This window comes from Nannobrachium achirus, assembly GCF_963921795.1.
Source record: "Nannobrachium achirus genome assembly, chromosome: 2".
NCBI lineage: Eukaryota > Metazoa > Chordata > Actinopteri > Myctophiformes > Myctophidae > Nannobrachium > Nannobrachium achirus.
Window position 1 is genome coordinate 68,541,517 of NC_137811.1, and position 27,691 is coordinate 68,569,207.

General features: G+C 42.2%; 2 protein-coding genes across 2 annotated transcripts in view; both read left to right on the top strand.

Annotated features, from left to right (window-relative positions):
* The window catches only part of mrs2 (magnesium transporter MRS2), a 36,033-nt gene extending 32,626 nt beyond the window's left edge, over positions 1 to 3,407 (top strand). The window contains exons 11-12 of the mRNA XM_080752379.1: positions 186 to 299; positions 1,055 to 3,407. Coding sequence (XP_080608505.1) covers positions 186 to 299; positions 1,055 to 1,114 — 174 coding nt within the window. The 3' untranslated portion in view covers positions 1,115 to 3,407. The remainder of the gene's footprint in view (positions 1 to 185; positions 300 to 1,054) is intronic.
* A 1,830-nt stretch (positions 3,408 to 5,237) lies between these two features.
* On the top strand, positions 5,238 to 27,354 carry LOC308307268 (uncharacterized protein). Its single transcript, XM_080752448.1, has 5 exons — positions 5,238 to 5,412; positions 23,752 to 23,887; positions 24,255 to 24,451; positions 25,302 to 25,542; positions 26,005 to 27,354. Exons 1-5 carry the CDS (start codon positions 5,353 to 5,355, stop codon positions 26,166 to 26,168), a joined length of 798 nt encoding a protein of 265 aa, XP_080608574.1. The 5' UTR covers positions 5,238 to 5,352; the 3' UTR covers positions 26,169 to 27,354.
* Positions 27,355 to 27,691: the final 337 nt, after the last annotated feature.

Below are 27,691 nucleotides of genomic sequence, written 5' to 3' on the forward strand. Positions count from 1 at the left end.
CTACCGGTTGCAACCTGTGATATACTACCCGTTGCAACATGTAACTGAGACCTGTGTGTGTGTGTGTGTGTGTGTGTGTGTGTGTGTGTGTGTGTGTGTGTGTGTGTGTGTGTGTGTGTGTGTGTGTGTGTGTGTGTGTGTGTGTGTGTGTGTGCGTGTGCATGCATGTGCGCGTGTGTTACTAGGACCCGCGTGTGTTCTGGTTGGTGACTGGATTCATGTTCCTGGGCAGTGGACTCATATGGAGACGACTGCTGTCCTTCCTCGGACGAAACCTAGAACCCTCCATACCACCTCAGGTAAACCTAGAACCCTCCATACCACCTCAGGTAAACCTAGAACCCTCCATACCACCTCAGGTAACCACTTGAAACCTAGAACCCTCCATACCACCTCAGGTAACCACTTGAAACCTAGAACCCTCCATACCACCTCAGGTAAACTTAGAACCCTCCATACCACCTCAGGTAACCACTTGAAACCTAGAACCCTCCATACCACCTCAGGTAACCACTTGAAACCTAGAACCCTCCATACCACCTCAGGTAACCACTTGAAACCTAGAACCCTCCATACCACCTCAGGTAAACTTAGAACCCTCCATACCACCTCAGGTAACCACTTGAAACCTAGAACCCTCCATACCACCTCAGGTAACCACTTGAAACCTAGAACCCTCCATACCACCTCAGGTAACCACTTGAAACCTAGAACCCTCCATACCACCTCAGGTAACCACTTGAAACCTAGAACCCTCCATACCACCTCAGGTAACCACGTGAAACCTAGAACCCTCCATACCACCTCAGGTAAACTTAGAACCCTCCATACCACCTCAGGTAACCTAGAACCCTCCATACCACCTCAGGTAACCACTTGAAACCTAGAACCCTCCATACCACCTCAGGTAAACCACTTGAAACCTAGAACCCTCCATACCACCTCAGGTAACCACTTGAGCCCTAGTGTCCCTATTCTGGTTACATTGCATTTGGTATCACCCTCTCTGTTCTTGTATGTTTTTTAATAATATTTGTCTTTGTTATGATCACAGATCCCTCCTGTTTGGAAGAGGAATTTAAAGTCACCAGAAGTCAAGACAGGGGTCAGATGATGACTGAACTCTACTCTGGGAGGACTCCTTAAATCTCCCCACAACTCCATATATCACCCTGGACCTCCAGACTGGCCTACGCAGCCGGGGAGGACTTGTTTTACTCCTGCCACTTCATTGACGCTCAGAGGAAAAAAAAACGTAAGGGATGACCCACAGGTGATCAGAGTTGTTCTGTTCACAATTCTGATCACTTTTTCAGGGACGCTAATAGGTTAAAAACATCACTGTTCTCTCTCTTGAGCCAGACAACACAGGACAAACAGAGACAGAGACAGAAGAGGACAACAGGCAGATTCGCTTGGCCATCGGGTGTATGTTGGCCGTTAAACGTGTTATACCACTACACTGACAGGTACAGACACCATTCGGAAGTACAGTAGCAGTGTCGGCACACTGACATTTGAGCAGGTCACAGCACATACTGTAATACTTTGTTGTACAACGGATAGTGAAAATAGCCGATCTACAAGCTCACAAAGTGTTGCGATGCAATACGCTTCAAGCTTGGAGACCTGCTATTTTCTATTTTGGAAAGTTTTAAACATTTTGTCACCTACAGTGGCATGCTCAAAATAGGGACACCAGGGTTAATCTGCTTAAATGCAATATGTCAGGAAAACATTCTGTGCTGTGTGTCTGGCTCACCCGTGACACCACTAAACCATGAGTGGCATAACAATGAAACGCAATATACCTCAAACATCAGACATTACAGTTTATTTATTTAGAGATGAATGCCTCTAACACAGTGCTAGATCAGGGGTCAGTATCAAGCATTGCTACCAGTGTTTACGTTCTATGAATTTCCAAAATACAGAAGGAAAACTACTGTGTTTGTTTATGAAGATATCTGATGTTATGCTAGGAAAAACATTCATCTTTTTGAATGTGCCATCTTTTCATTTGATGCAATCTGGATATACTGTATCGCACTGATAACATCCCGACAGTCTTACAAACATACAAATATGTTTTTTTGAATGTGAATAAAGTACTAAAAATGTATTCTCTCTTCCAAAGCAAACATACATCTTCAAAAGCAAAATGTGTGAACCAGAACGGTTCGTTTCAATGATGCATTTCAACTTTTTGTGGCTTTCCAGTACAACCCCAGGCTTGTACTGCTGTTGGCTAATGGGAGCACATTCACTGGAGCAATGCTAGGTAGTGCCTAGGGCTGTCACGATTATGACATTTTACATGACGATTATTTGTCCCTCAAATAATTTCGATTAACGATTTAATTGTGTTTTTGTCAATGACAATTACATTTCTGTTTGGCTTTTAGGCTTTTAAGTTGCACATGGCAGATATGACACATAACCTTAATATACAAAGAAATACTGACATATTTGACAACTTTATACTTAAAAAAGAACATTGATAGTGGAAATAGCCGATCTATAAATAGCCGATCTACAAGCTCATAGTGGAAATAGCCGATCTACTGAGCTTGTAAATCGGCTATTTCCACTATTTTTGACTTTTTTTTAAATACATGAACGTTTTTCAACATGGAAACGATTATGACGATTATGAAAAATAATCGCGATTATGTCAAATAATGACGATTAGACGATTATGTAATAATTGTGACAGCCCTAGTAGTGCCTTGCTCAAGGGCATGCTGACATGCTGACTAACCTGACGTTCTCTTTATCCAGTCTGGGCCCTGGGGACTTGAACTTGTGGTCATCTTCTTGTCACAAGCCTGCTTTTCTGTCCTTAGACTGACAGAATGATACTGCCATCCTGCAATGTGCAATCCTCTCCTGCGTGTCTGTGTTCTTTAGTTTGCTTCACTTTTAGTTTGTGTTTGTCGAGTCACAGCATCTTCTAAGTACAGCGTCATCGGTGCTTTTTAACTGTGTATAGGTGAAAACATTGTGTTGTCATTGACTACTGTGAGACAAGTTAAACTTGCATATTATTATGTGAAATACAATATCAACCAAGTGATCTTATGACGTCCAACAAATCTGATCCAGAAAGGTTTGGGAACCACTGAAATATGCAACCATTTGTTATAGCCTAATGCAGGTTATGTTGACAGCATAAATATTAGCTTTGTGTGTTTCTTCCTGTGACTCCTGATTTAATCTGAAAACGGTAACAATTTGTAAAATAAATTATTGATTAAATTAAACTATTGACAATGTACTGTATGTTTAACATCGGGATGTAACGGTATGACATTTCACGGTATGGTACAGACTAGTATCTACCAAAATACCACGGTGTCACTATAAATTCCCTGGAAAACATGGTTAAATTCATGATATACCATTGCATCCCAAGCATCTTCTGCTGTATTGTGAGGGTAATTTACAGTTGTTCCCTGACATTGTGGCCTGTGAAATGTGTTTATGCCAATAGATGAGTTTAACTGTTTGTCCATTGTAAATCCATATAATATTAAAATTATATTATTCTAATGACAACGTCTTTCTGAAATCTCTCTAAAGCATTGTGACAAGCACTTAATCCCTATTCAAAAATGTCAAAAGATTCCGGTTGACCCATATTTTGTGACATTTTTGTGACGATGTTCACCATAATAACATGCCCAATATAATGGACAGTGGTTAACCATGTCGTCCAATGTATCCTGTCCTTCCAAAGCAGACAAACATTGATTTGGTTCAGAATAATCATCCATGATCAAATGAATGATTTGACAAATATTCCTGAATAGTTTACATACTGTACCAAAAGACAGGTCCCTTGTGGGTACATAAGGTGACACAATACATTTGATACACCTTAAATTACAAAGTATATATTATACTTTATACAGTTTATACACTTTCATGTCAAGGACCCCCAATCTCTCTTTTTTAAGCTTGTAGATCTGAGCTTTGATGTTATATTAATTCATTTTGTTTAGGACACACTGGAACCCCCAAAAGGATCCCTGGGGGTCCGCAAACCCCACTTTGAGAACCACTGGTATAAATACAGCAGAGTTGTGAAAATGGACATAAATATTACAGTATGTGGTTCATGTGAGCATTGCATGAGAATCACAACAATACAAATCTACTCTAGTGTAATTGTGTTTCTCTCCACTGGGAGGAGCCAACACACAATTTCACATGTAGATGTTTCAGGAATCTGTCTGTTACAAAGTTGTAGAGGTTTGACAACAACAGTAGTGTGCGTGCATGCGTGTGTGTGTGTGTGTGTGTGTGTGTGTGTGTGTGTGTGTGTGTGTGTGTGTGTGTGTGTGTGTGTGTGTGTGTGTGTGTGTGTGTGTGTGTGTGTGTGTGTGTGTGTGTGTGTGTGTGTGTGTGTGATGTGATGTCCCAAAGCAAAATTAAATACAGGAGGGTAACCTACAAATCATATGAACCTACATAACTCATAGCTATTCTGCAATCGGACATTGAGGATAATAATGATAATTTATACAAAATTGGATCTGGACTGGATCACTATAGGCTACATTTTTAAATAATAATAAATGAGCTCTCCTGATTGCATTGACAACCCACATGAAAAATAATCACTTTGGTTTGAGTAGAAGTAATCTTAAATGCCATGTCCCAAATCACGTTTACTCAGCTTCAGTTACAAATAAAAGTAATACAATTCAAACCAAATCTGAAAATGTACATTATGATTGTACAGTAGGCCTATAGTAGTTCTAGTTTCTAGTTTTTTTTTTAGTATTTTTCATAGGGAACCATATACCATAAGAAGTACAAGTATCACACAGTTCCTTTGTATCAATGTTTTAGGTTTCATTACTGTTGAAGCATATTAACATGTCCATTGTCCACCCATTGATACATTTTCTGAAAATATGGTTGATAAATATATATAGGTCTATATAAAAGTTAGTTAGAACAGTTAGTTAGTTCGTTTTGGGAAAATATGTGTGGGAAAAAAATATGCTTTTCTATATTAAAACCAGCAGAACTACAACATGCCTATTTATGGTCTTTCCTCCTCTCTGCCTCCTCCTCCTCCTCCTCCTAAATCAGAACGCACCGTGCGTGATGACGTCGTCACCTGACGTCACTGGTCCCTTGTCTCAGCTGCAGTGTGAAAACCAATGCATCTGAGAATGAGCTCATTCACACTGACACCACTTCTCCTCAACACATCATCATCCACACTGATCTGAGCCATCCTGACTGTACATCCAACTCCCATCTCTTCATCATATCTCACTTTATAGATTCATCTTCTTTGTACTTCTTTGACGACTGTTTACTTTGGGAGGAAAAACTATGTGGAACCTTTGGATTGTTTTCGTGCTGGGACTGGCCACGGCGTCTCTCAGTGACAAAGTAAGTTAAAAAGTGTTCGGATTGCTTGTTGTTTTTTCCACGGATCTTGTGATTTTAGACGTGTATTTCTCAAAGTGGATTCCAGGGACTCTGTTGGGTCCCTTTATGGGGGTCTAAATTGACCCAGACAAGTCTGTAACTCTGACAGTGTACAAAGGGTCCATTTGGTTCCATTTGTACACTGTCAGAGTTAAGGGGAGACCATGAAATGTGTGAAAGTTTGAGAAACTTGCTTTGCTGCATACCATATTATTATGTTTGTATACTGTGAAAAAGGCTTTCTAGGATGAGTTGTCTCACAAGTCACATCTCCACCACGAAAAGGTTCTGTTTCATGTTGGAGTTTTTGTAGTTTGTTTGTTTGTTTGTTTGATTATTGCTCTATTTGGCTATACTATGTTGATGTTTAACTATGTTTTAACTCCAAATCAAAACCGAATGTTTTGGACTATAATAGTTCAGAACTATAACAGAAACAACATGAATCAACAAGCTCAAAGGGAAAGTTATCAATGAAGAACTTATAGTGTTATTAATATTCACATCAAACAATTATAAGGCAGTCAGTGCTCAGTAGAATGGACTGTCAGCTTCTGTGTGTGTGTGTGTGTGTGTGTGTGTGTGTGTGTGTGTGTGTGTGCGCGCGCGTGCGTGTACAGTCTCCACGACACACACACACACACACACACACACACACACACACACACACACACACACACACACACACACACACACACACACACACACACACACACACACACACTAGTAGGCAAAATAACTGATTGGACCAATCAAAGACAGGAGTCCTAATAGCTTAATTCTTCTCAAATGTTCTCAGCATGATGCCACCAAGGGACAATAAGAGGTGAAAAAATATATATAATATATATAATCTTGTACATGTTTTAGCTTAGTTTATTTGATCACTCACATACATTTTTACAAGTCATACATCCACTTAGTCATTGTTACATGTGATCAAAAGGAATAGGCTGAAGCTGTAGTAGTGTTCTGTTAACCTTCTAATAAGGGTTGATATTATAACAGCGTCCTATTTAGTTAAACAGGCGATGAATGTATTGCTGAAGTTCACCTCCTGAAAGGCTGAATGTCAGTTATGTCACCTCAGGGTAAGACCAGTTCAATCAGTGGTTTTCATTTCAACTCCACTGCAGGGCAGGGAAAGCTCATTAGTGCTTTATCACTGTGGATCTGGCCTGGGGACAGGTTGTTTGAGCCAGGATGGCAGACAGAGCTTTACTATTGATCCCCATGGGGAAATGCAGGTGTTGGCAACAACAGGAGTAAAGGGTCATTCCCACCGGGCAAGATGAAGATAAAGATACAAAAATATCTTTCTCTATTGAAGTGGGTGGTTGTGTCCACACTGGAGTGGACACGCTACCATCCACTTCAATTGAGAAAGATCTTTTATCTTTATCTTGCCTGGTGGGAAGGACCCTTAAACCATTTAGGCCTAGAATTATTGAATGCTTTAACCGGTGAAAAATAGCAGATATACAAGCTCACAGCGGCTGCGAGCTTGTAGATCTGCTATTTTTGAAAAAGTCGTAAAAATGTGTGCAAAGTGAATGTTTGTTACTCAAATTTTGCTTCTGGGTGGTCCCTGGAACTAAATATGTTGAATGGGGGTCCGTGGCCAAATAAATATCATTTTGGGGGTCCTTCACATGAAAAGGTTTGAGAACCACTGACATAGTAGTTTCTCAAGAACAGACCAACTGAGCTCCAGTTAAGTGAAAAGGACCTTTTCTTTGACGATGGCTAGCCAGATTGCTGACATAGAAACATAGGTTTTTCAAAAAATCTTAGAAGGATTCAAAAGACACTTATAGAATCGGGTCAAAATTCTAATTTTCTCGATTTTTCAAAACTAGCAGATATATGAGCTTGTATATCTGCTATTTTTTAATAGTTAAAGCATAAAATAATGTTACACAATAATGTGTACCCGTTTTAAGCATGAAACACAGGATAGAAACCGGTAAGAGTTGAGTCAGGCAGAAACCTCTTATCTCCATATTTTAACTTTTTGTGCAAGCTTGAAACGTGTCGCTTTCGAACTTGTAGATCTGCTACTTTCGCTGTTTTTGAATTTGAATCCTGAAAAGTTTTGGACACATGAGGTTTCTACCTGACAGACTGAGAGTTATATAAAATAAGAGTACAATAATAATTGAATAAGGAGAATAAAAGTTAGTCATTCAATAATGGATGAACTGTTAATACATATCAAGCATCATGTGAAATCCAATAGTATGACATCTATCGTCCATGAATGGATGTAAATTATTGCTTACAGAGTACAGTTTATCCACAGTGGATATCAATAGTACTCAGTATCAAAGTACTATATCATATCATATCATATCATATCATATATCATATCAATACTGAGATTGAATATGTACAATGTCCGCTGCCTGTAAAATGGGTATCTGGATAATATATGTTGTACAGTCAATGAGCAGTGAATATAATGAGGAAATATACAATCTATCAACAGTGAAACATTTACTGCAGTTATTCTTTATAGGTGTACGTCCCAGTAGTCCAAATGCTCAGTAAAACAGGAATCATTAATCCAAGTACCAAACATGGAGCACATGGGGCTTGGTTATGGAGCTTGATGTGTCCGGGCACCAAGGACTGACAAGTCACACAGTCTTGTGTTGAGAAACGATGGGTTTGTCGGCTGGATGTGCTCTTCTCATCCCTGCCAGCTCATCATAGAGCAGTGGTTCCCAAACTTTTTAGCTTGTGACCCAAAAGAGAAATTAAACGTTCGCCCAGGACCCAATAGTGAAAACAGCAGATCTACAAGCTCACAACGCTACACTACTTCTTAAACATTTGTTTTCTAATTTAGCTCATTTCTTAGAAGTTTCTTTTATTCATGAAATGACTCATGAAATCATTGAATTAGTTTTTGAATTCATTGGCATGCATTAGGCTATACGGACCCCCATTTAATCACATTTCTATCTCTGGGACCCCAATTCATTTTATATTAATGTTAATTTAACTCAGAGTGTACAAATGGAACCAAATGGCAAATGGAACTGGGTTTCTTTGTACACTCTAAGGTACATACCTGTACCCAATAAGGGTCCATTTGGTTCCTAACTATCATTTAGCTGGGGACCCCCTGGAACTCCCTCAAGGACCCCTGGAGGTCCACAGACCCCACCTTGAGAACCACTGGTTTAGACTATATGACTTTGTATTACCACAAAGTACTATGTTTAGAAATTAACCATAGAGTATTTTGATCCCTCTGTCAGTCAATCTGTCTCAACAAGGAAATACAAAACACTAAAGTAGACTAGAGTAGAGCGGACTGTGCAGATGACTCTTCTTTCAAAGAAGAATATCGTAATTTGACATCTTTTAATTGGCTTTTAGATCAGACCGTACATTTCTGCGTTTTAGGTTTAGGTTAAGGACATGCTGATTGGTTAGGGAGAGCCCATGTGGATCAGATTTATATCAATATATAGTTTATTTATTATTATTATGTTTAGGTGACCGTGATCTTTTGTGTATCCCATAATCGCAAGTAAATGCAGCAATGATAACAATCATTGAGGAACAGGGCATAATATACAGTATGAGGAACTGTCCTAGTCTTATTGTGAGAATAAGTCTCTTGTGGAAAGATGTATTTTTCCGGTTCTCTGTCCTTTCTCTGGTTATTTCCCTTGTCTGTTTTCTGTCTCTCTGTCTTGTTTCTCTATGATGTGTTTGGGAGAAAGTTAGAAAACACCTGGACATGGCCAGCCTAAAGCCCAGGCCTGTACATTGTCATAAATATGGTTCCGTAGTGATTCACAGACTATAAAAGTCTGAAGACTCTGAACAGGGAAGCGCAAGGGGAAAAGGGGAGGAGGCAAGGGGAGAGAACGATAATCAGAGAGAGAGAGAGAGAGACAGACACTTAAAGGGAAGAGAGAGTGAAAATGAATCTCCAGAAATATGGACTCTGTGATTTATGGCGCGCGGTGGTTTGTGAATGGGAGAGATGTGTAACGTGAGCCGTCCCTCAGGAGATGTGGAGTGAGAAGCAGCAACACGGCCAAGACCACAGAAACACACCATTACTGTTAACTATATGAAAATATACTGTAGAATGGATGGAACGGCAATGGCTCACCTGTGGTTCCATTTGGCATTCGGTCCGTAACGTCGGGGATTTTGCTTACGATATTGTTGTGTAGTTTAAACGTTGTCTTTTGCTGGACTGAAATTACTGATCGTTTCTCAAAATAATTTTGAACTGTAAATTTAAAAAAAGGAAAAAAACAAATAAATAAAAAATGCTAGTATAGTACAGTCCTATACAAATTTGCCCACAGAACCTGTCTTGCCCACGGATTGGGTTTACATTTTTACCGTTGAATAAATTGAATCTTGACCAACAGGTCAAAATCTGTGTCAGATCCTGTGCCTCGGTGACACATGACCTTTGACACAATGTAATCTAAATGTCTCAATAGAAGAGCCCTAAAGGGCTGACATCAGGGATCTCCATATATGGGCATAAAAGTGATTTGATTCCCCTGGCATCACAGGGAGCTCCATATCTCCATATATGGGCATAAAAGGGATTTGGTTCCCCTGGCATCACAGGGATCTCCTCTCCATATATAGCAATAAAGGGATTTGGTTCCCATGACATCACAGTGATGTCAGAGCATGAGAGTCAATCAACAAAAAAGACAAGCGTTACCCAGACAGACTCTCCCTTTTATGCCCATATATGGAGATCCCTGTGATGCCAGGGGAACCAAATCCCTTTTATGCCCATATATGGAGATCCCAGACTCCACATCACTGTGACTCACTGGCCAGATGGCCAAGACAGTGATGTGTCAGGGGAACCACAGTGTCAGATGTTACCCGTCCGCGTACGGACACTTCTACATGGAAGTGTAGAAGGATGGATCTACAAGCTCACAACATGTCTCCACACATTGAGAGCTTGTAGATCGGCTTGCACTGTAGATAGCTTGTAGATGATTTGTGACTACGATTGATTGTGGTTAAAGTGTAAAAATCACCCTAGCGGTAGCGTTTCGCAACCTGTAGCTTGGGGCCCAAAAGTGTGACAAAAAATGTTTTGATGAGTTCACGAGAGTCATTTTGAATGACGTAAGCGGACCACACATTATAGTTGTTGCATTCCAGCTAAATAAGTGTATTAACTTTAAGACGTGTTTATGGGAGAGATGGGTGGAAGCTGGAGAGAGTTTACACAGAGTGTAAATACACTGACACATTGGTCTGTATCGTTTTAACTGTGTTCACTGCTCAGAATACAACCACTGACTTTGATACTTTAAAGCACAGCTTTTCTAAGTAGCCTAGGGGCTTTTTCTAAGTAGGGGCTTTTTAGGGGCACTTTATTACAATTCCTCTTGAACTAATTCATCCCCCTTCACTTCCTGTTATGTTATGGTATTTTTCTAAAATTACGTTGCAAATGTATTAAAAATGCATAAGTATTTACACCAGGGGTCTTCAACGTTTTCAGGCCAAGGACCCCTTAGTTGAGAGAGAGAGATGAAGCAGGGACCCCCACAATCTGTTCATAGATATAGTTTCATTGTTTGACAGCACGATCAACAGTGTATTTTGAATTCATGTTAATGTGTTTTCAGATATTTAACCACTTGAACCGTCAATGCTTAATAAACTTGACCTTTCACTCTGTACTTAGTCTGCTCTTTTTTCCCTCTACACCAGAGCTCTTTGCTAAAAAATAGCCGATCTACAAGCTCACAACGCCTCGCGCTGCGAGGCGTTGTAGATCTGCTATTTCTGGCTAAAGTTCTCAGATTATGGACGCTAGAGTTCAAGTGGTTAATATAAGATGGGGGGAAAAAACCAAGTTCCTATCACACAAAGATTTGGAGGACCCCCTGCAGTAACTCTGAGGACCCCTTAGGGGTCCCGGACCCCCTGTTGAAGACCCTGATTTACACCATTTGCTATGACACTCAAAATTGAGCTGAGGTGCCTCCTCTTTCCGGTGCCTCCTTTCCACTGATCATCGTTTCCACTGATCATCGCTGAGATGTTTCTACATCTTGATGGTAGTCCAGTCCACCAATTGAAAACCGGTAAATTCAATTGATTTGACATAATTCGGAAAGGCACACGCATGTCTCAACATTCTGTTAGAGGCTTAGAGCACAAACCACGCCATGAATTCAAAGCCATTGGCTGTAGACCTCCGAGAGAGGATTGTATTGAGGCACAGATCTGGGGAAGTCTACCAAAAACTTCAAGGCATTCAAGGTCCCAAACGGGCACAGTGGTCGTAGCACCATATTTGTTGTAATTTATGTCATAGTCTTTAAAAGCAAAACATAGCCGGTCAATTCTAACCTTATAGATACCGGTAGTCTATTTTCTATTACCGTTTGACAATAAGGGAGCTGCAGCCAGGAGGTATAGTATGACTATTTCGGTGTCCCTGTAGCACTGAAATACGTCATGTTTAGCCGATCTGGGTTTCATATGGATATAGATGGGATTTTGGAATGGAATAGAACTGCGTGCGTGTGACTGACGGTGAGTCCTGCTGTTCATCTATTGTGTGGAGGGTTTGTCACTCCAGTTACATGACAGAACACATTCCTCATGACGTTAGCGCTGTGCTGCCAATGTGGAAACTACAGAGGAATGTGTTCTTCTGCCTGGCTGCTGCTGGGTAGGAGTGACTCATACAGGACGGTCCTGTGTCGATGTGATGGTGAAACCCCCAGTTTCAGCCCAGCTGCTAGATTTATAACTGTCTGGATGGACGCCATGAGTGAGTCACTGTATTGCTATTTAAAACACTTTCAACCTGCTGGTGGTGACCCGACCCCGTTTTAGTTTTTGGGGACGTCACTGTGTGGGCACTGTGAGGGCACTGTGAGCTTGTAGATGTGATGTGACGTCATCATACGACATACAGCATCAGCATACAGTAGTGGTTAAGAAAGAACAACAGACGGGTCGGGTGGATTGATATCGTCTTCTGTTTAGATATGGATCTGTTCAGGTGTGTGTGATAGAGACTGTACCTGTGGGGTCATTATAGAGGCTATGCGCATGCATAAAGTGAGTGGCAAAGTGAGTTTAACGTTGTTTAATGCGATCAGATAGGACTTTTCTGTTTGGATGTGTGGGCTTTCAAGGCCAGAAAGTACTTTTTTGCCACTCAGTAGGCGTTCCCGGCTTCCCGCATAACTTACGGGTATGATTGATGATGATGTCACGCGCATACCCTCTATAGCAGAATTTGAGAAATGGACAAGGACCATTTTCCTGGTCCTCACAAGAGAAATTGTTGTTTTACTGATTTTTACGGATAGTTGTGTGCCAGGTCCCGGAAAATAGCTGATCAAAAGCTCACAGCGCTGGCTTGCAGCGTGCGATGCGCTGTGAGCTTGTAGATCTGCTATTTTAAAATATAAATGAAAATCACTGTCCGAAAGAATGTTGATGACTCCTCAAAGGAATAGAAACACAGACGCCTGTGTGAGAGGGTTCCGGCAGGCAGGCAGGCCTGTTAACCCGGGAGATGTGGAACTAAACAGTGATGATGTCCTCCTGGCTGGGGGAAGGCTTGTCCAGACAGGTCTTTATGCTGCTGTGGGACAGTCAAACTGTAGCCTCCATCTGGTTCACTGAGGGAACGCGGAGGGAAGCACGTAGTACTAGACATACCGCACCGCAGTGTTTCTCAAACTTTCACATGTCAAGGTCTCCCCTAACGGGTTCATTTGGTTCCATTTGTACGCTGTCAGAGTTACAGACTTGTATGGGTGAATTTAGGCCCCCCAAAAGGAACCCAAAGAGTCCCTGGAATCCACAACACGTACCGTACCACCGCTTTCACAAGCTAACTCTTGAATGATTGTTTTCATTTCAGCCGGTCGCGTGGTCGATAGACTAGACTATACGACTTAATTTAGTAATTACTCCTGTGGGAATGAATGTGCCGCACTGCCGCCGCTGCTAAATCATTTGCTGCAGATGTACGATAGAGAGCTCTCGCAGAGTTTTCTTACAGGACATGCCAGATTCTATCCGTCCCAGACTTCCACCTTAACATTTATTCGCCAGGCAGTTGCTGTAAAAGAAAATCATTAACCGGTTCAGTTAAGGTTCATCATTTATTATTTATTGAACGCTCATGTCCAATAATAAATTGAGTGTCCATGCGCACCCACCCGCGCACGCACACACTCGCACACATACACAGACACATGACACTACACTTGAGGATGTTGTACTCGCATGACTCGCCTACATTCTTCCTCTAACCCCACCGTAACCCTACAACAGCCCCTTAAATATAACCCCACCCTTTACCCCAGCTCTACTGTAGTGCTCTGGAAAAGCAAACATTCCAGCATTTTCCTCATCATTGTATCTTTGTGAGCCAACGTGAGGACATCTGGTAAGTGGTATAACGGCAGCAGATCCTAATCACTCGCACACACATTTGTGTGCACAGTCTCACACACACACACACACACACACACACACACACGCACACGCACACAATGTAATGTGTAGCTGTTGACTTACAGTAAGTGTTTGATGATGACAGTTGTTACAGCTGTTACGCAACGCAACATGTTTGTGTGTGTTTGTGTGTGTGTATGTGCAACATACACACAGTGCCAACAGCTCTTAAGATGCGATAACATCGATCATATGAGATAAAAAGAGCAGCTCTACGGATCACTGAGAGGGAATAGGCTCTTTGCAGCAACAAGGGACTCACTGAATGGAGATACACTGGGTACAATAGAAGGCACTGAGGTGTGTGTGTGTGTGTGTGTGTGTGTGTGTGTGTGTGTGTGTGTGTGTGTGTGTGTGTGTGTGTGTGTGTGTGTGTGTGTGTGTGTGTGTGTGTGTGTGTGTGTGTGTGTGTGTGTGTGTCTGTGTCTGTGTCTGTGTCTGTGTCTGTGTCTGTGTCTGTGTCTGTGTGTGTGTGTGTGTGTGGCTCTGTCCCTTCTGGCTTCCATCCAGATGACATTAATCTGCTGGGGTTTCAGTACTGTGCTTTTAAGCCATACTGTACGTACTCGATTGTACGACAAATAGTGACAAAATAGCTGATCTACAAGCTAAAAATAAACACGCTGTGGTGTGACAGGAAAGCTTGTGCAGTAGGTCGAGGTAAGGGTGATCTGATGATCATAGATATAAAATAGGACACATTATGAGTGATTCCACAGTCATGGAACAAGCTTGAATGTCACAGAGAGAGACCCCATTGAATTCATTATGACCTCTGCTCTCCCATGTTTTTGACATGGAAGTAGCGCTGAGTGGGGCCGTGGGTTCAGGGGCCGGTTCAGCCAGTCTTATGTGTCCACGTATCCCTGACACCCTCTACCTAATCTCTTTGCCGGCAGTGGCTCAGGGGCAGAGAAACCGTCATTAGAACACGGATGGGTTCCCGAAGGTTTCCCAGTTCGATCCCGGGCTCCTCCAGAGTTAGTGTTTTTTTCTTCTTTTTTTTGCCAAAATAGCTGATCGATCAGTTATTTTCGCTGAAAGTTTGCCTATTATTATGACATGCCCCAAAATAGGGAAGCTGGGAATTGCAGTATGTGGTGAATAGGTGTATCATCACTATCATGCATTGCACGTTGCCGTTGGTGTTGATATTACATGACACAACCACTAGGTGTAAACTAACTCTCTTCTTTACTAAGTTCTAAAATACAGTACACCCCACTGTGAAACTCATAAGGGGCTGCTGGGGGACACATGGATTTACAGTTCATGCCTTCATGAGCGTGAAGGCCGTGACTGCAGCTGCCTTCCGTCTTTAAGCCTATTCGGGGGCCGGAGGCATTCCACCTCCCGGTTCCATCCCACCTCCCGGTTCCATCCCACCTCTTGGTTCCATCCCAACCAAGTACTGTCCCCTTGAGCAAGACACTTAACCCCTAACCTTGTAGATCTGCTATTTTCAGGGAAGAGATGTGGTCTAGAGGGGGGGAAAGTAGGGGGCCTAGTATAAACCCTTAGGGGGCACCGGGAGTTCTATAGAGTTTAAGTGCATGGTTAAGCAGTAAGCACTATTAAAGCACAATTTAAGCAATGGTAAAGCACTATTTCAATGCAGGATGTGATGGTAGAATTCTAATGGCTCCTGGCTTTGATGGGATTTTAATATGCTGCTCTTGAAGACAAGTCCTTGTCCTGTGTAGTGGAGTTTGTTCTGGGTTCTCCTCTGTGGAATCTATTGCAGCAGCGAGGTCATAGTTAACAATAGAGACTCATGTGCTTGTGTGGAATACCTAAAACTCTTCTCATCTCACAGCTCTCTGAGAGAGACTGAGAGACTGGATAACTCCAGTACAGCGGCTCAGGAAGAAGAGCAGCTCTCCTCCTGGCAACTGCTCCCGATTAACTGAATCAGTTGAACTTTGTTGTTCGACTTTGTCACCATGAGAGTGTTGGCGGTGAGATTCAGCACCTTTCTTAAAAAGTCATGTTGGTGAGTTGTCCGTATGCGATGGGAAGCAGCAGCACGGTGTACGAACCAAACGACCAAACCAACCAACCAACCATTCATATACGCGACCAGAGCAACCTTCTCATTACGGCGTGCGTCAGCCCCAGTCAGCCTACACTCCTGCATCTTCCCAGGCTCTGTGTGTGTGTGTGTGTGTGTGTGTGTGTGTGTGTGTGTGCATGGTGACAGCCTGGCGTCAGAGGGACGACAGTGTGTAGCGTTGTGATCCGGAATCGGAGGAACGGAATGGATCCAAAGTTGAGGAACCGGAATAACATTTGGAACGGTTTCTGGAACATCTGCTAAAAGATTACAAAACCTTTTAATTGTACAAATGGACCCTACAGACCTGTATGCCACAGACACATACTTGATCAATTGATCAAATAATTGGTCAGAAAACAAATTGTTAGTTGCAACCCTACCCTGAAGTCAGTCACTGAACGCTGATGTGGAGATGTTGTGTGCTGTGGAAAATACTTCATTCATAGTTAGCTTTCTGATGACGGATGTCAAAATATTTTCACACATGCAAGTGAAATATCGACAGTCGGCCAACTCTTGTTACGTAATGCAGAAAAAAAGCCTTTTAAAAGAACGCTTGTAAGAAAGAATATATTATCAGTTTTTCTTTTTTTTCTCCAAACAAACTTCACCCGTCTGACGCTGACGTTGCATAGCGGGGTCAGGGCAGGGGGTCAGGTTTGTCTGTTTATCTCAGTCAGATTGACATGGCCTGTCTTTTCCTGTCTGCCTTTTATTTATTGTTATGTTTTTCCCTTTTCCTCTTCCCTACATCCAGTCTTCCCTCCTGGCAGGGAAAGTTTTTTTTTATTTTTTATGTACACACATACACACTTCCTAGTCCACAGCTAAGCCTAAGAGAGACCGCTACTCGTGTGTGTGTGTGTGTGTGTGTGTGTGTGTGTGTGTGTGTGTGTGTGTGTGCTTATGAGGACCAAATGTACCCATAACTACAGTAAGATTTTTGAGAAGTAAGACAAACATGATTTCAAACTTAGTTGCTTGCCAGTGTTGTGCGCCAAAATATAGCTGATCTATAAGCTCACATTGTGCTTTTTTCAGCTTTAGGCTTCATAGCTCTCCTCAGAAGTATAGTAGTGCAAGGCTGTGTGTGTGTGTGCACTGTGCACGTGCTCACGCCTGCCAACTCATCTCTGACACAGGGTGAAATGTGTATATAGTTGTTATGTGGTGTTTAGACTAACTGGATGGTGTGTTTAGGGCTGTTCCTGCCCCTAAAAGGAATACCGGCACAGTTTTAACAACAAGCGTAAACTATTCTACTTGTCTGGTGGGCACAATGTACTCATTTGACCAATTTGCTCTTACTTTCAAGATCCGGGAGCTAGGGGTTTACTTGTCACTCAGGTAACGGTGTGCATACACGTTTCTGAGCTTCAAAGACTTGTGGATTTTTCATCTGATTTGGGCAACAAACCGTTTACAAATCATGAAATCAAGATGTGGTTTTCAAAAAATATTAAAGATAATAAGCCCCCAAACGGTTACGGACAAACAATCTGGCAAAGTATTCACACAAAGTCGTCAAATAAACTTTAAGGGCGGGTATAAACACTCTTGAGCCAGTGTTTTCTCGTGAAAAGTACTTTACTTAGGTAGATAAGTTGATATTAAGCACTTAAAGGAGTAGTTCACCCCCAAAATTACTTTTCTTTCCCATTGATTACACACGCCATGGAGACTTAAGTTCAATATATACTGTATATGTATATATATATAATATATATATATATATATATATATATTTATATTTATTTTATTTATATATTTCTTTTATTTTTATTTTTTTTGTCGCATTCCTAAGACAATAATTTGATTACAATAAATTAACCCCCATTGATTCCGGATGGGGGAAAAAAAGTCATTTTGGGGTTGAACTACTCCTTTAAGACCTATAGTGTATAACATTATACGATAATGTTTAAATTTTTTATATTTGAGAAAGTTGTAACATTATGCCCCCAAATAGGAATGCCAGAGTTAAAGGAGTAGTTCACCCCCAAAATGACTTTTTTTATATTGATTAGTCACGCCATGGAGACTAGAGTTCAATAATTTTTTTTGGTTTTTGTCACATTCCTAAGACAAAAATGTGATAACAATAAATTTACCCCCATTCATTCCGGATGGTGACCCGTTTCGAAACGGGTCACCATCCGGAATCAATGGGGGTAAATTTACTCGAATCAAATTTTTGTCTTAGGAATGTGACAAAAACCAAAACATATTATTGAACTCTACTCTCCATGGCATGACTAATCAATAGAAAAAAAGTCATTTTGGGGGTGAACTACTCCTTTAATGTGGTGAAGTTAATATCATTATATGAACTAACTGTAAAGCCATACTTCCACTGTAATATATAATGGACATTTAATATGTTACAGGGAAGACACACACACAAATCCCCACTCTTCCTCTCTGAACACCTGTGTTATTGGAACAGTCTCTCTCTCGCTCACTTTCTCTCTCTCGCGCGCGCTCACTCTCTTTTCTCACTCTCGCTCGCTCGTTCTCTTTTCGTCACCTTGTCCACCTCCATATTTCAACGTTGTTTTTTTCCGTAAATTAATGCCCTACTAAAGTGGTTCCCCTCCCCTCCCCTCCCCTCCCCTCCCCTCCCCTCCCCCAGCTCTCTGCACCTGTGTTAATAGAAGCATGCCTGTCATACCAGACATACCTGAGGTCTCAATGGGCTGCTCTGTGTCTTACAGTAAACATCTGCACCTTCCTCCACTCCGTCTCCGCTTGGATTTCACACGCTCACTCACTCGCTTCTCTTTTTCATCAATGGCCTTTTCCACGGAACAGGCTCAGCTGTCCTTCCTTAAGCGTTAAGCATAGCAAAAGTTTTTTTCTTTTTTGAAAGATAGATTTGTTTTTGGTGGATTTATAATTGATTATCTTTTTCTACTTTGTATGCAGTTTATTCACTGCACTGTATTTTAACTAAAGAAGTTGTAAATAAAACCTATAATTGATAGTTCTAATAATACTTTTGGTGTCCCTGCCACAAAACATGTTCAGATGGGAGGTCTGTGGCCAAGCCATGTACAGTATATATATCAATGTACGGGGTCCACCGTCCTTGGCAAAGTAAATAACAGTTTGAGAACTACATTTGGCATCTGCCCTCTGGTCTTAATGCTCATGATGGAGATTGAGGGTCAGACAGAGGTGATCACGATCAATCAATCAAAGTGACAGCTTCAGCATCTTATTATTTGGCAGGTTTTTCACGTTGGCCTAACATGAAAGGATAGAACAAAACAAATTAAATAAGGGAATATCCTTGTAAACATGTCATCCTTATTTTTGCGGCACATCATTATAGGTGAACATTTACAAACATAGCAGATCCGCAAGCTCACAAAAGTGACGATTAAGTGGTTAACTTAATGTCCATCCATCCATACGGTCATTTCAACTAACTCTGTCCATCAGCTAGTACATACAATGTGTGATTGTGTGCATTATTGTGTGCGTACAGTTAGTACGTGCATCACCTGTGGTCTAGTGTGTGTGCGTGTACGCGCGCTTGTGTGTGTTGTCTTTGAAGCCGTCCCCCATCAGACGTCCTCCCTAGCTGTCTCTGCTTAGCTTCACACAAATGACTGTCACAGCTCTTCAAATGAACATGAAAGAATGCACACACTCCATTTACAGTAGGGCAGGCCCACATGGTATAGTGAATACATGCTGTAGCGCACGCACGCACGCACGCACGCACGCACGCACGCACGCACGCACGCACGCACGCACGCGCACACACACACACACACACACACACACACACACACTTCACTCACCCTCTTTCCATCCAACCCCCCCTTTTAAAGATTATTTCTGGAGGAACATCTGCTTTATTAGACAGTAGAGAAAAGAGAGAGGGATAGTTTCAGCGTTCCAGAGCTTTATTAGACAGTAAAGACAGATACTGTAGAGAGACAGAGTTTCAGAGCTTTATGGACAGTACAGTAAAGAGAGAGAGATGGTGAGGAGAGAGTTTCCGCTTTCAAAGCTTTTTTGGACAGTTTGAGCAATTCAAAACCAGCTCATTGGTAGGGATGGGACTATAAGCGGTATAACTGCAATCTTATTGAATGTTTTCTTTGCTTTCTATTTATTATGTCCATGAATGAAATACTGAGGGCTTTCAACATAAAAAAAGACCGTAAAAGGTCTTATTTGAGATGTTCCTTTTAGGCAGTGTGTTTAACTGTACTACATTTCAATTGTATTGACTATACTTGTTCTGTTCTCCATTTTGTCTAATAAAATAATCAATCAATCAATCAATCGTTTATCGTAATAAAAACAGAGATTTCGATTTATTGTGAAATTATCTCCGTCAGGCAATAGGATCGTTTCACCTTTTATTTGCCGAGCTGCATATCTGGTAGCACTTAAACCCTCTGTAATTGCTACAACGGAGCACTTGAGCACTCTTTTATTTCACTTTACCAAATCAATTGCAAGCTACGAGCTTGTAGATCTGCATTTTTTGGGGGGGGCAAATGTTCCGCTCCAGGATAATGGATGTTGGGTATATTTTGATGTATCGCTATAATATCGCAAAATCGCAATTTCTTTGGTCACATGAAATTTTCATATCGTCCCATCCCTACGCACTGCTCCGCAGACATCACCTCTGATCGGAAAAGGGCCATGACATTTACCGGTACATAAAAGGCTTGCGAAGACCATTTAAACAATGTAGGCAAGGCATTCAGCAAACACTCTTATCCAGAGCGACTTTCAAAGTCCATGATTGATCAGAGTAAATGACTTGAATCTTAGACAACAAACAGCAGCGTTAAATGGTCACGTGAGTGCTGCTGAGACAGCAATTTAGTGCTTCAAAGCAGTTAGGATACCAGCTAAACATCAAACAACAACATGTTATCTAAATAACATTAGCATTCGTGGACAAGAAAAAACGTGTCTAAATTGCATGCTGTGCTGTAGCATACCTGAACAAGCAGCCATAATACTGTACATCTGCATAGTACTGTATTAGATATATCGTCACTTTCTCCAAGTTTCAAATTTGTACATATTTTCTCAAAGTAAAGCCCTGCTTCATCATACAAGGCCGTTGCACAAAAGTAGTGAAAACAGCCGATCTACAAGCACACAACGCCTCCCAACGCAAGGTGTTGTCTGTTGTGTGCTTGTAGATCGGCTGTTTTCACTAGTTTAAATCATTTTAAAAATGATAAATGCAAAACAAACGGTTTTGGACCGCTTTGAATCTCACAACACGGACCCAGTTACACCGGTGCGGGGTACACCCGGTGCGGTGGAGCTGCAGGTGACACAACGAGATGTGAGTAAAACTTTTAAAAGCGTTGGGACTCATAAGGCGGCCGGTCCTGATGGGATTGCCTCACGTGTCCTTAAGTTGTGTTTTGACCAGCTTTCGGGAGTCTTTACTGACATTTTCAATATGTCCCTGTCATTGTGTGTGGTACCGTTGTGTTTCAAGGAAACCATAATTGTACCCATAGCAAAGAAAAAACCTGTCACCTGTCTTAATGATTATCGCCCTGTGGCTTTGACCTCTGTTCTTATGAAGTGTCTGGAAAAAATGGTTATATCACATATAACGCACATTATCCCTGCCAATACTGATCCATTACAGTTTGCATACTGTGCTAATAGATCAGTCGATGATGCTATTTCTCTCGCACTACACATTGCCTTGAAACTTATGTCAGACTACTCTTCATAGATTATAGCTCTGCCTTTAACACGATTGTACCATCTAAGCTTGTGTTGAAACTCAGGGGTCTTGGTCTGGGCAGTAGTATCTGCAACTGGCTGTTTGACTTTTTGACAGGCAGGCCACAATCTGTACGAATAGGGAACAAGCATTCATCTAAGATATTGACCAGGACTGGAGCGCCCCAGGGCTGTTGCCTCAGTCCCTTGTTGTATAGTCTGTTCACCTATGACTGTGTTGCCAGGTGTGGAAATAATTCTATTCTCAAATTTGCAGATGACACCACGGTTATAGGACTAATATCCAACGATGATGAGAGGGCCTATAGGAGGGAAATTGAAGAGCTAACCCTATGGTGCCAGAATAACAATCTCTCTCTAAATGTTAGTAAAACAAAAGAGATCATCGTTGACTTTAGGAAATCTGAAGTCAATCACAGTCCCGTAACCATAAATGGTTCACCTGTAGACATAGTGGACAGTTTCAAATTCCTGGGTGTTCACATAACAAACTCACTCACATGGTCTCAAAACAGCGAAGGTATCCTTAAGAAAGCGCAGCAGCGATTGTACTTTCTGCGGCGCCTCAGGAGATTTGGCCTAAGCACCAAGGCTCTTGTTAATTTCTATCGCTGTACCATAGAAAGTGTATTGACAGGATGCATAACAGTGTGGTTTGGTAACGTGACTGCTCAAGACAGTAAACAGTTACAGAGAATTGTGAAGAGAGCTGCCAAAATCATTGGCACAGAATTACCACAGCTACACACAATCTATAACACACGCTGTAAGAAAAAGACAGAGAACATCTTAAAGGACAGCTGTCATCCCGCCCATTCCCTGTTCTATCTCCTCCCTTCAAAAAAACGTTACCAGAGCATCAAATCTCACACCACCCGTTTCAGTAATAGTTTTTATGCTCAAGCAATCAGGCTGCTTAACGAAGAGATGGAAGCGAGACGTAGGTAGTCATGTGCAATATACGCAGTTTTTAAACTGTACACTGTCACACTGTATGGTTGTTTTGTTGTTTTTTGGGTTGTCCTGGGTGACCTGTTGTTGTCGTATTGTTTTGTGTGCAATAAGGCTGAGAGTGCTCTTGGCACAAGCATTTCATTGTTTGTCTGTACTTGTATGGATACGCATTTGACTAATAAACCGAACCTGAACCTGAACCTGGACATACAAGGTTTTCACCCGACAACGACAATATATATATCTGCAATAGTATTGCTAGCATCTATCAAAAAGATAAGTGGTGCAACAAGTAGAGAGGAGTGCTTTGAGGGTGTGGTGGAGTCTAAATACTGTAGGTGAGTTTTGAGGCTGCGGTGGAAAAATGGGGAGTGAGTATGCAGTTCTTCTGACTGCCACTTAAAAGTGGAGTTTATTGCACGGCTTGGGAGCCAGGGAGGAGAGGAGAGTCTAGGATGTGTGCGGCGTTGGCCAGGGTAGTTTAGAGAAGGGACAAACACACTTACTTCCCTTGCATGTTTGTAGAATTTGACATGTTGTATGTACTGTACTGTACTGTACTGTAGGTTTGGGATCTTTTAGGATCTTAACAATTCTGCTTCCTTAAAGATTCCCTCTTCATGGTCCTATTCCTTAAGACTTTTACTGCTATGGTATTAATTAACAGTTCCCTTTAACGATTCCTATAGGGCAGTGGTTCTCAACCTGTGGTACGTTTACGTGTACTTGAGCCCCCCTCTAGTGGCGATGCGACGCGTTGTGAGCTTGCAGATAGGCCATTTATTTCCACTATCAATGTTCTTTTTTTGCGTATAAAGTTGTCCAATTTGTCAGTCATTTCATAGTATATTTATGTTATGTGTCATATCTGCCCTATGAAACTTCAAAGCCTAAAAGCCAAACAGGAATGTAATTGTCAATAACGAAAACACAATGAAATCGTTAATCGCAATTATTTGAGTGACAATGAATCGTCATGTAAAATGTCATAATCTCGACAGCTATTACATGAATGTGTTTTTGTGTCTCCATCTCTCCAGCTCTTGGTGTCTTCCCAGTCTCCCTCGTCCCCAGCAGATGACCTGTACCTGGAGGGCCGGCCGTCGGGCGACCTCCCCGTGGATGACGAAGGCGACGATGACAACGATGCTTCAGGGTCCGGCTCAGGGGATTTCTGTAAGACATCCTTCATCCTTTCATTTCCTTATGTTTTCGTGTACATCATGACATGTGCCCCCAAGACACAAGAAATAACATTTAAAAGGAAAAACATATATAGAAATAAAACAAAATAAACACAGGGATGTAGATGATAAATACAAAACGAACGGTTTTGGACATTCCACCCGACAACGACGATATACTATAAATATAAGGTGCTGGGAGTGAAAATTATAATGTAGGGGTGCCTCGGATTAAAAAAAAAGTATTCATGGGGTGCCCTGAGACAAAAATGTTTGGGAACCCCTGCAATAGACACCTAATTTCGAAGTGATACGGTTGACGTTCGAGGATTACGATTTGCTCTTCCTCCCCTCCTCAGTTCCTGATCTAACACATGAGACAGTGCTGCGGAAGATCTTTGAGGTCACCCCCGCCCACCCCGGCATGACACAGAGCACTCCTCCAAACCCACCAACCACGGCCGAGGAGGACCGCCGGGATCCTCCAACCACAGTGGAGGACCACTCTGTGACATCATCATCAGATGTATTTCCAGAGAAGGAGGAAGACTCGGAGGTAAACCATAAACACAAGAGACACCAGTCTAATAACGACCTTTCCCAGTGCAATCCAGAAGGCCTTGAGACAGTCGGCGGAATTAATTATCGGTTATTATCGGTTATACAGCATGTAGGGCAATTTAAGCTGGCCTGTTTTTTGTGGGGACATGCATATAGACAGACAGACAGACAGACAGACAGACAGACAGACAGACAGACAGACAGACAGACAGACAGACAGACAGACAGACAGACAGACAGACAGACAGACAGACAGACAGACAGACAGACAGACAGACAGACAGATAACCTCCCTGTTCTAGATGGCTGGCCGCTTCACCACCCATTCATCTTCAACTGCGAAGAAGCCAGCGTGTCTATGGCAGTGGTTCTCAACCTTTTCAGCCCGCGACCCCCAAAAATAATCACATTTGAACTGGGGACCCCCCCACCCTGATGAGCACTAAGAGTTGAACATTACATACAAATGGGAATATGTATTTATTTACTGTTATGGTAATGACAAAACATTGACAGTCTGTGTGTGAACCTGTTCAACTGTAAATTGTTAAATCAAATTACATCAATACCTTGACTAGTACAACTGTTTATTTGCCATTATGCTGTTTTATTTTCAACATGGCCATTCGGCATGGGAACTGGACATTTGTATGTACATTTTATAAGCTAAATGCTGTATGTCAGGGGAAGAGGGTACTTCAGGGGCTACAGAAATCATATAAAGGGGTACTGCAACCAAAAAAGTTTGAGAACCAGTGATGATTAGGACTTGGCCATACAAACATTTTCAGTCGAGAGATTTTATTTATGCTGTAATCCATGCTCTGGTCTTGGCTCTGTGCCAGGTGCCGACAACAGGGGAGCAGCCCACAGCAGACTGGTCGGATGCCTCCACCAGTCCCACCTCGGCCAGCCCTCCTCCTCCCAGTGAGAGCAGTGAGAGCAGTCCCAGCCAGGAGGCTGGAGGAGACGTGCCGCTGACCAAAGAGGACGGAGTGCAGGTGGAAGGAGGTGCGGGGGGTAGAATGCTGGACCTGGAGGACGTCACCTCAGAGAGCCTCTGGGAGAGGACGGAGGTCCTGGCAGGTAAAGTCACATGGGTTTTATACTTATTACTGTACCTTCAAAGACTAAAATAACACACATCCTTCCCCCGTATTCGGTGCTGAGCTAAGATGGAAACGGCAGAATCATGAAAAAGGAAAAAAAGGGTGGCTCGGAACTCACTTTAAAATGCTCCAAGTGTTTTATTCAGCAGCAGAAAACAAAAAACTGAAACATTAACTTGACAAAGACTGCCTTTTTTTAAACTTTCAGCAGAAAATATCACTTTTATTTTTCTTCTGAAGAACGGTTTCCTATGCCAGGCTGTAAGACTGCTAAACAAGTCTTTGCAGTAAACCTTTTTTCTGTGGTGTTACGGCCTTGGATGCTGATCTTGGTTCTTTTAAACCCAAACCTACGTTTTTTCACAGTGCATGTACTTGTACATCCTTGTGACGATAACCATCTTGAATCTTGAATGTTTTCCTGTCCTCCGTCTTGCAGCCATCATAGCGTGTGGAGTGGTGGCCTTCCTCTGTGCCCTCTGCCTCTTCCTCCTCCTCGCCTACCGGATGAAGAAGAAGGACGAGGGAAGCTACGACCTGGGCGTGACCAAAGTTCCCCCCACAGCCTATCAGAAAGCGCCCACCAAGGAGTTCTACGCCTGAAACCCACCAATGGCGCGGCGGCCCTCCGCTCTTCTCAGGACCTTTTTGACATCTGAAGATGATTCCTCTCATTAGAAGCCAAAAACCTCACCCCTTCTCTCCTTTCCCTTTAATCCTCTCCTCTCCTCTCCTCTCCTCTCCTCTCCTCTCCTCTCCTCTCCTCTCCTCTCTTCTCCTCTGTCTTTGCAAAGGAGGAGGACAAACCAAACCAAAGCCACAGTCGAGCTTTACAATGTAAAAAAAATAAAAAAGTTGAGAAACTCCAGATCTCTGTGACCATCTACAACCACAGGACAAAGACACAGACATCTCAACTCAACGACTCCAGAGCCAATGGCATGCACGTCTCAGTCTCGACCTGCAAAAAAACAAACTATCATACTGTATTACTTATCCCTCTGATTTCAAACGTTTCCCTCTCTTCTTTAAGAGTATCGAGAACATTGTGTTTACTGTGGCACTGAAGCTGAGCTGTGCTGGGCTGTGCTGTGCTGTGTTGTGCTGGGCTGGCCCTGGTTCCTCATTCCAGACAAATGGGTTCATGCTTCTGTCCTGTGTGACAGAGCTGGACGTCGGTTCAACCGCCAGAGGAAGGTGACCGAAACTTACCAAAGAGAGATGGACAGATGGAAAAGCTTTAACGGAAGCGGTACGATAAAGAGATTGTTGATCACTAGGAGCTATATTTTCATCCATGCCCTAAACTGCTTTGCCTTTTTTTTTTTACTACATTTTAAAATATTTCAAATTGCCAATCTACATCGACATGTCTTGAGCTTGTACCAGCTTGTAGATCAGCTATTTGAAATATTTAAAACATGTTTTTTTTTTTTTTCAAAATAGTAAAACATGGCAAAAGAATTTAGGGTTCAGGGGTGAGGCAAGGACGACAATAGGGCCCTAAGAGTTGACCACATGAACCCTAGCATCCCTGTTCAGCGGCAAACGTTTGGCAAAAAGAATACATAGCTGATCTACAAGCGCACAGCACATTGCAACGCAGAGCGTTGTGAGCTTGTAGAACAGGGTTCCCCAATTAGTTTTCCCCAAGGGCCGAATTATGTCTAGGGTACCAAGCCGAGGGCCACAACATTGCAGGGGACGACGGTGGCGTTCCCACTACTCCAGTGACAGTTCAGATATCGTCGTTGTCGGGTGAAAATCTTTTATGTCCAAAACCGTTTGTTTTGCATTTATCATTTTAAAAATCATTTAAACTAGTGAAAACAGACAATCTACAAGCACACAACGCCTCGCACTGCGAGGCGTTGTGTGCTTGTAGATTTGCTGTTTTCACTACTTTTGTGAGACGGCCTTGAATGATGAAGCAGGGCTTTACTTTGCGAAAGAACGTACAAATTTGGAGATACGAGGTTTCCACCTGACAACGACGATATACTAGTGGTGTTGCTGCTCTTATACCACCATTATTACTGGGGTTGGTGTGGGCCTGACAGTAGCCCCCAGCGGGCCGCAAATGGCCCGCGGGCCGCCTATTGGGGAACCCTGTTGTAGAATCAGCT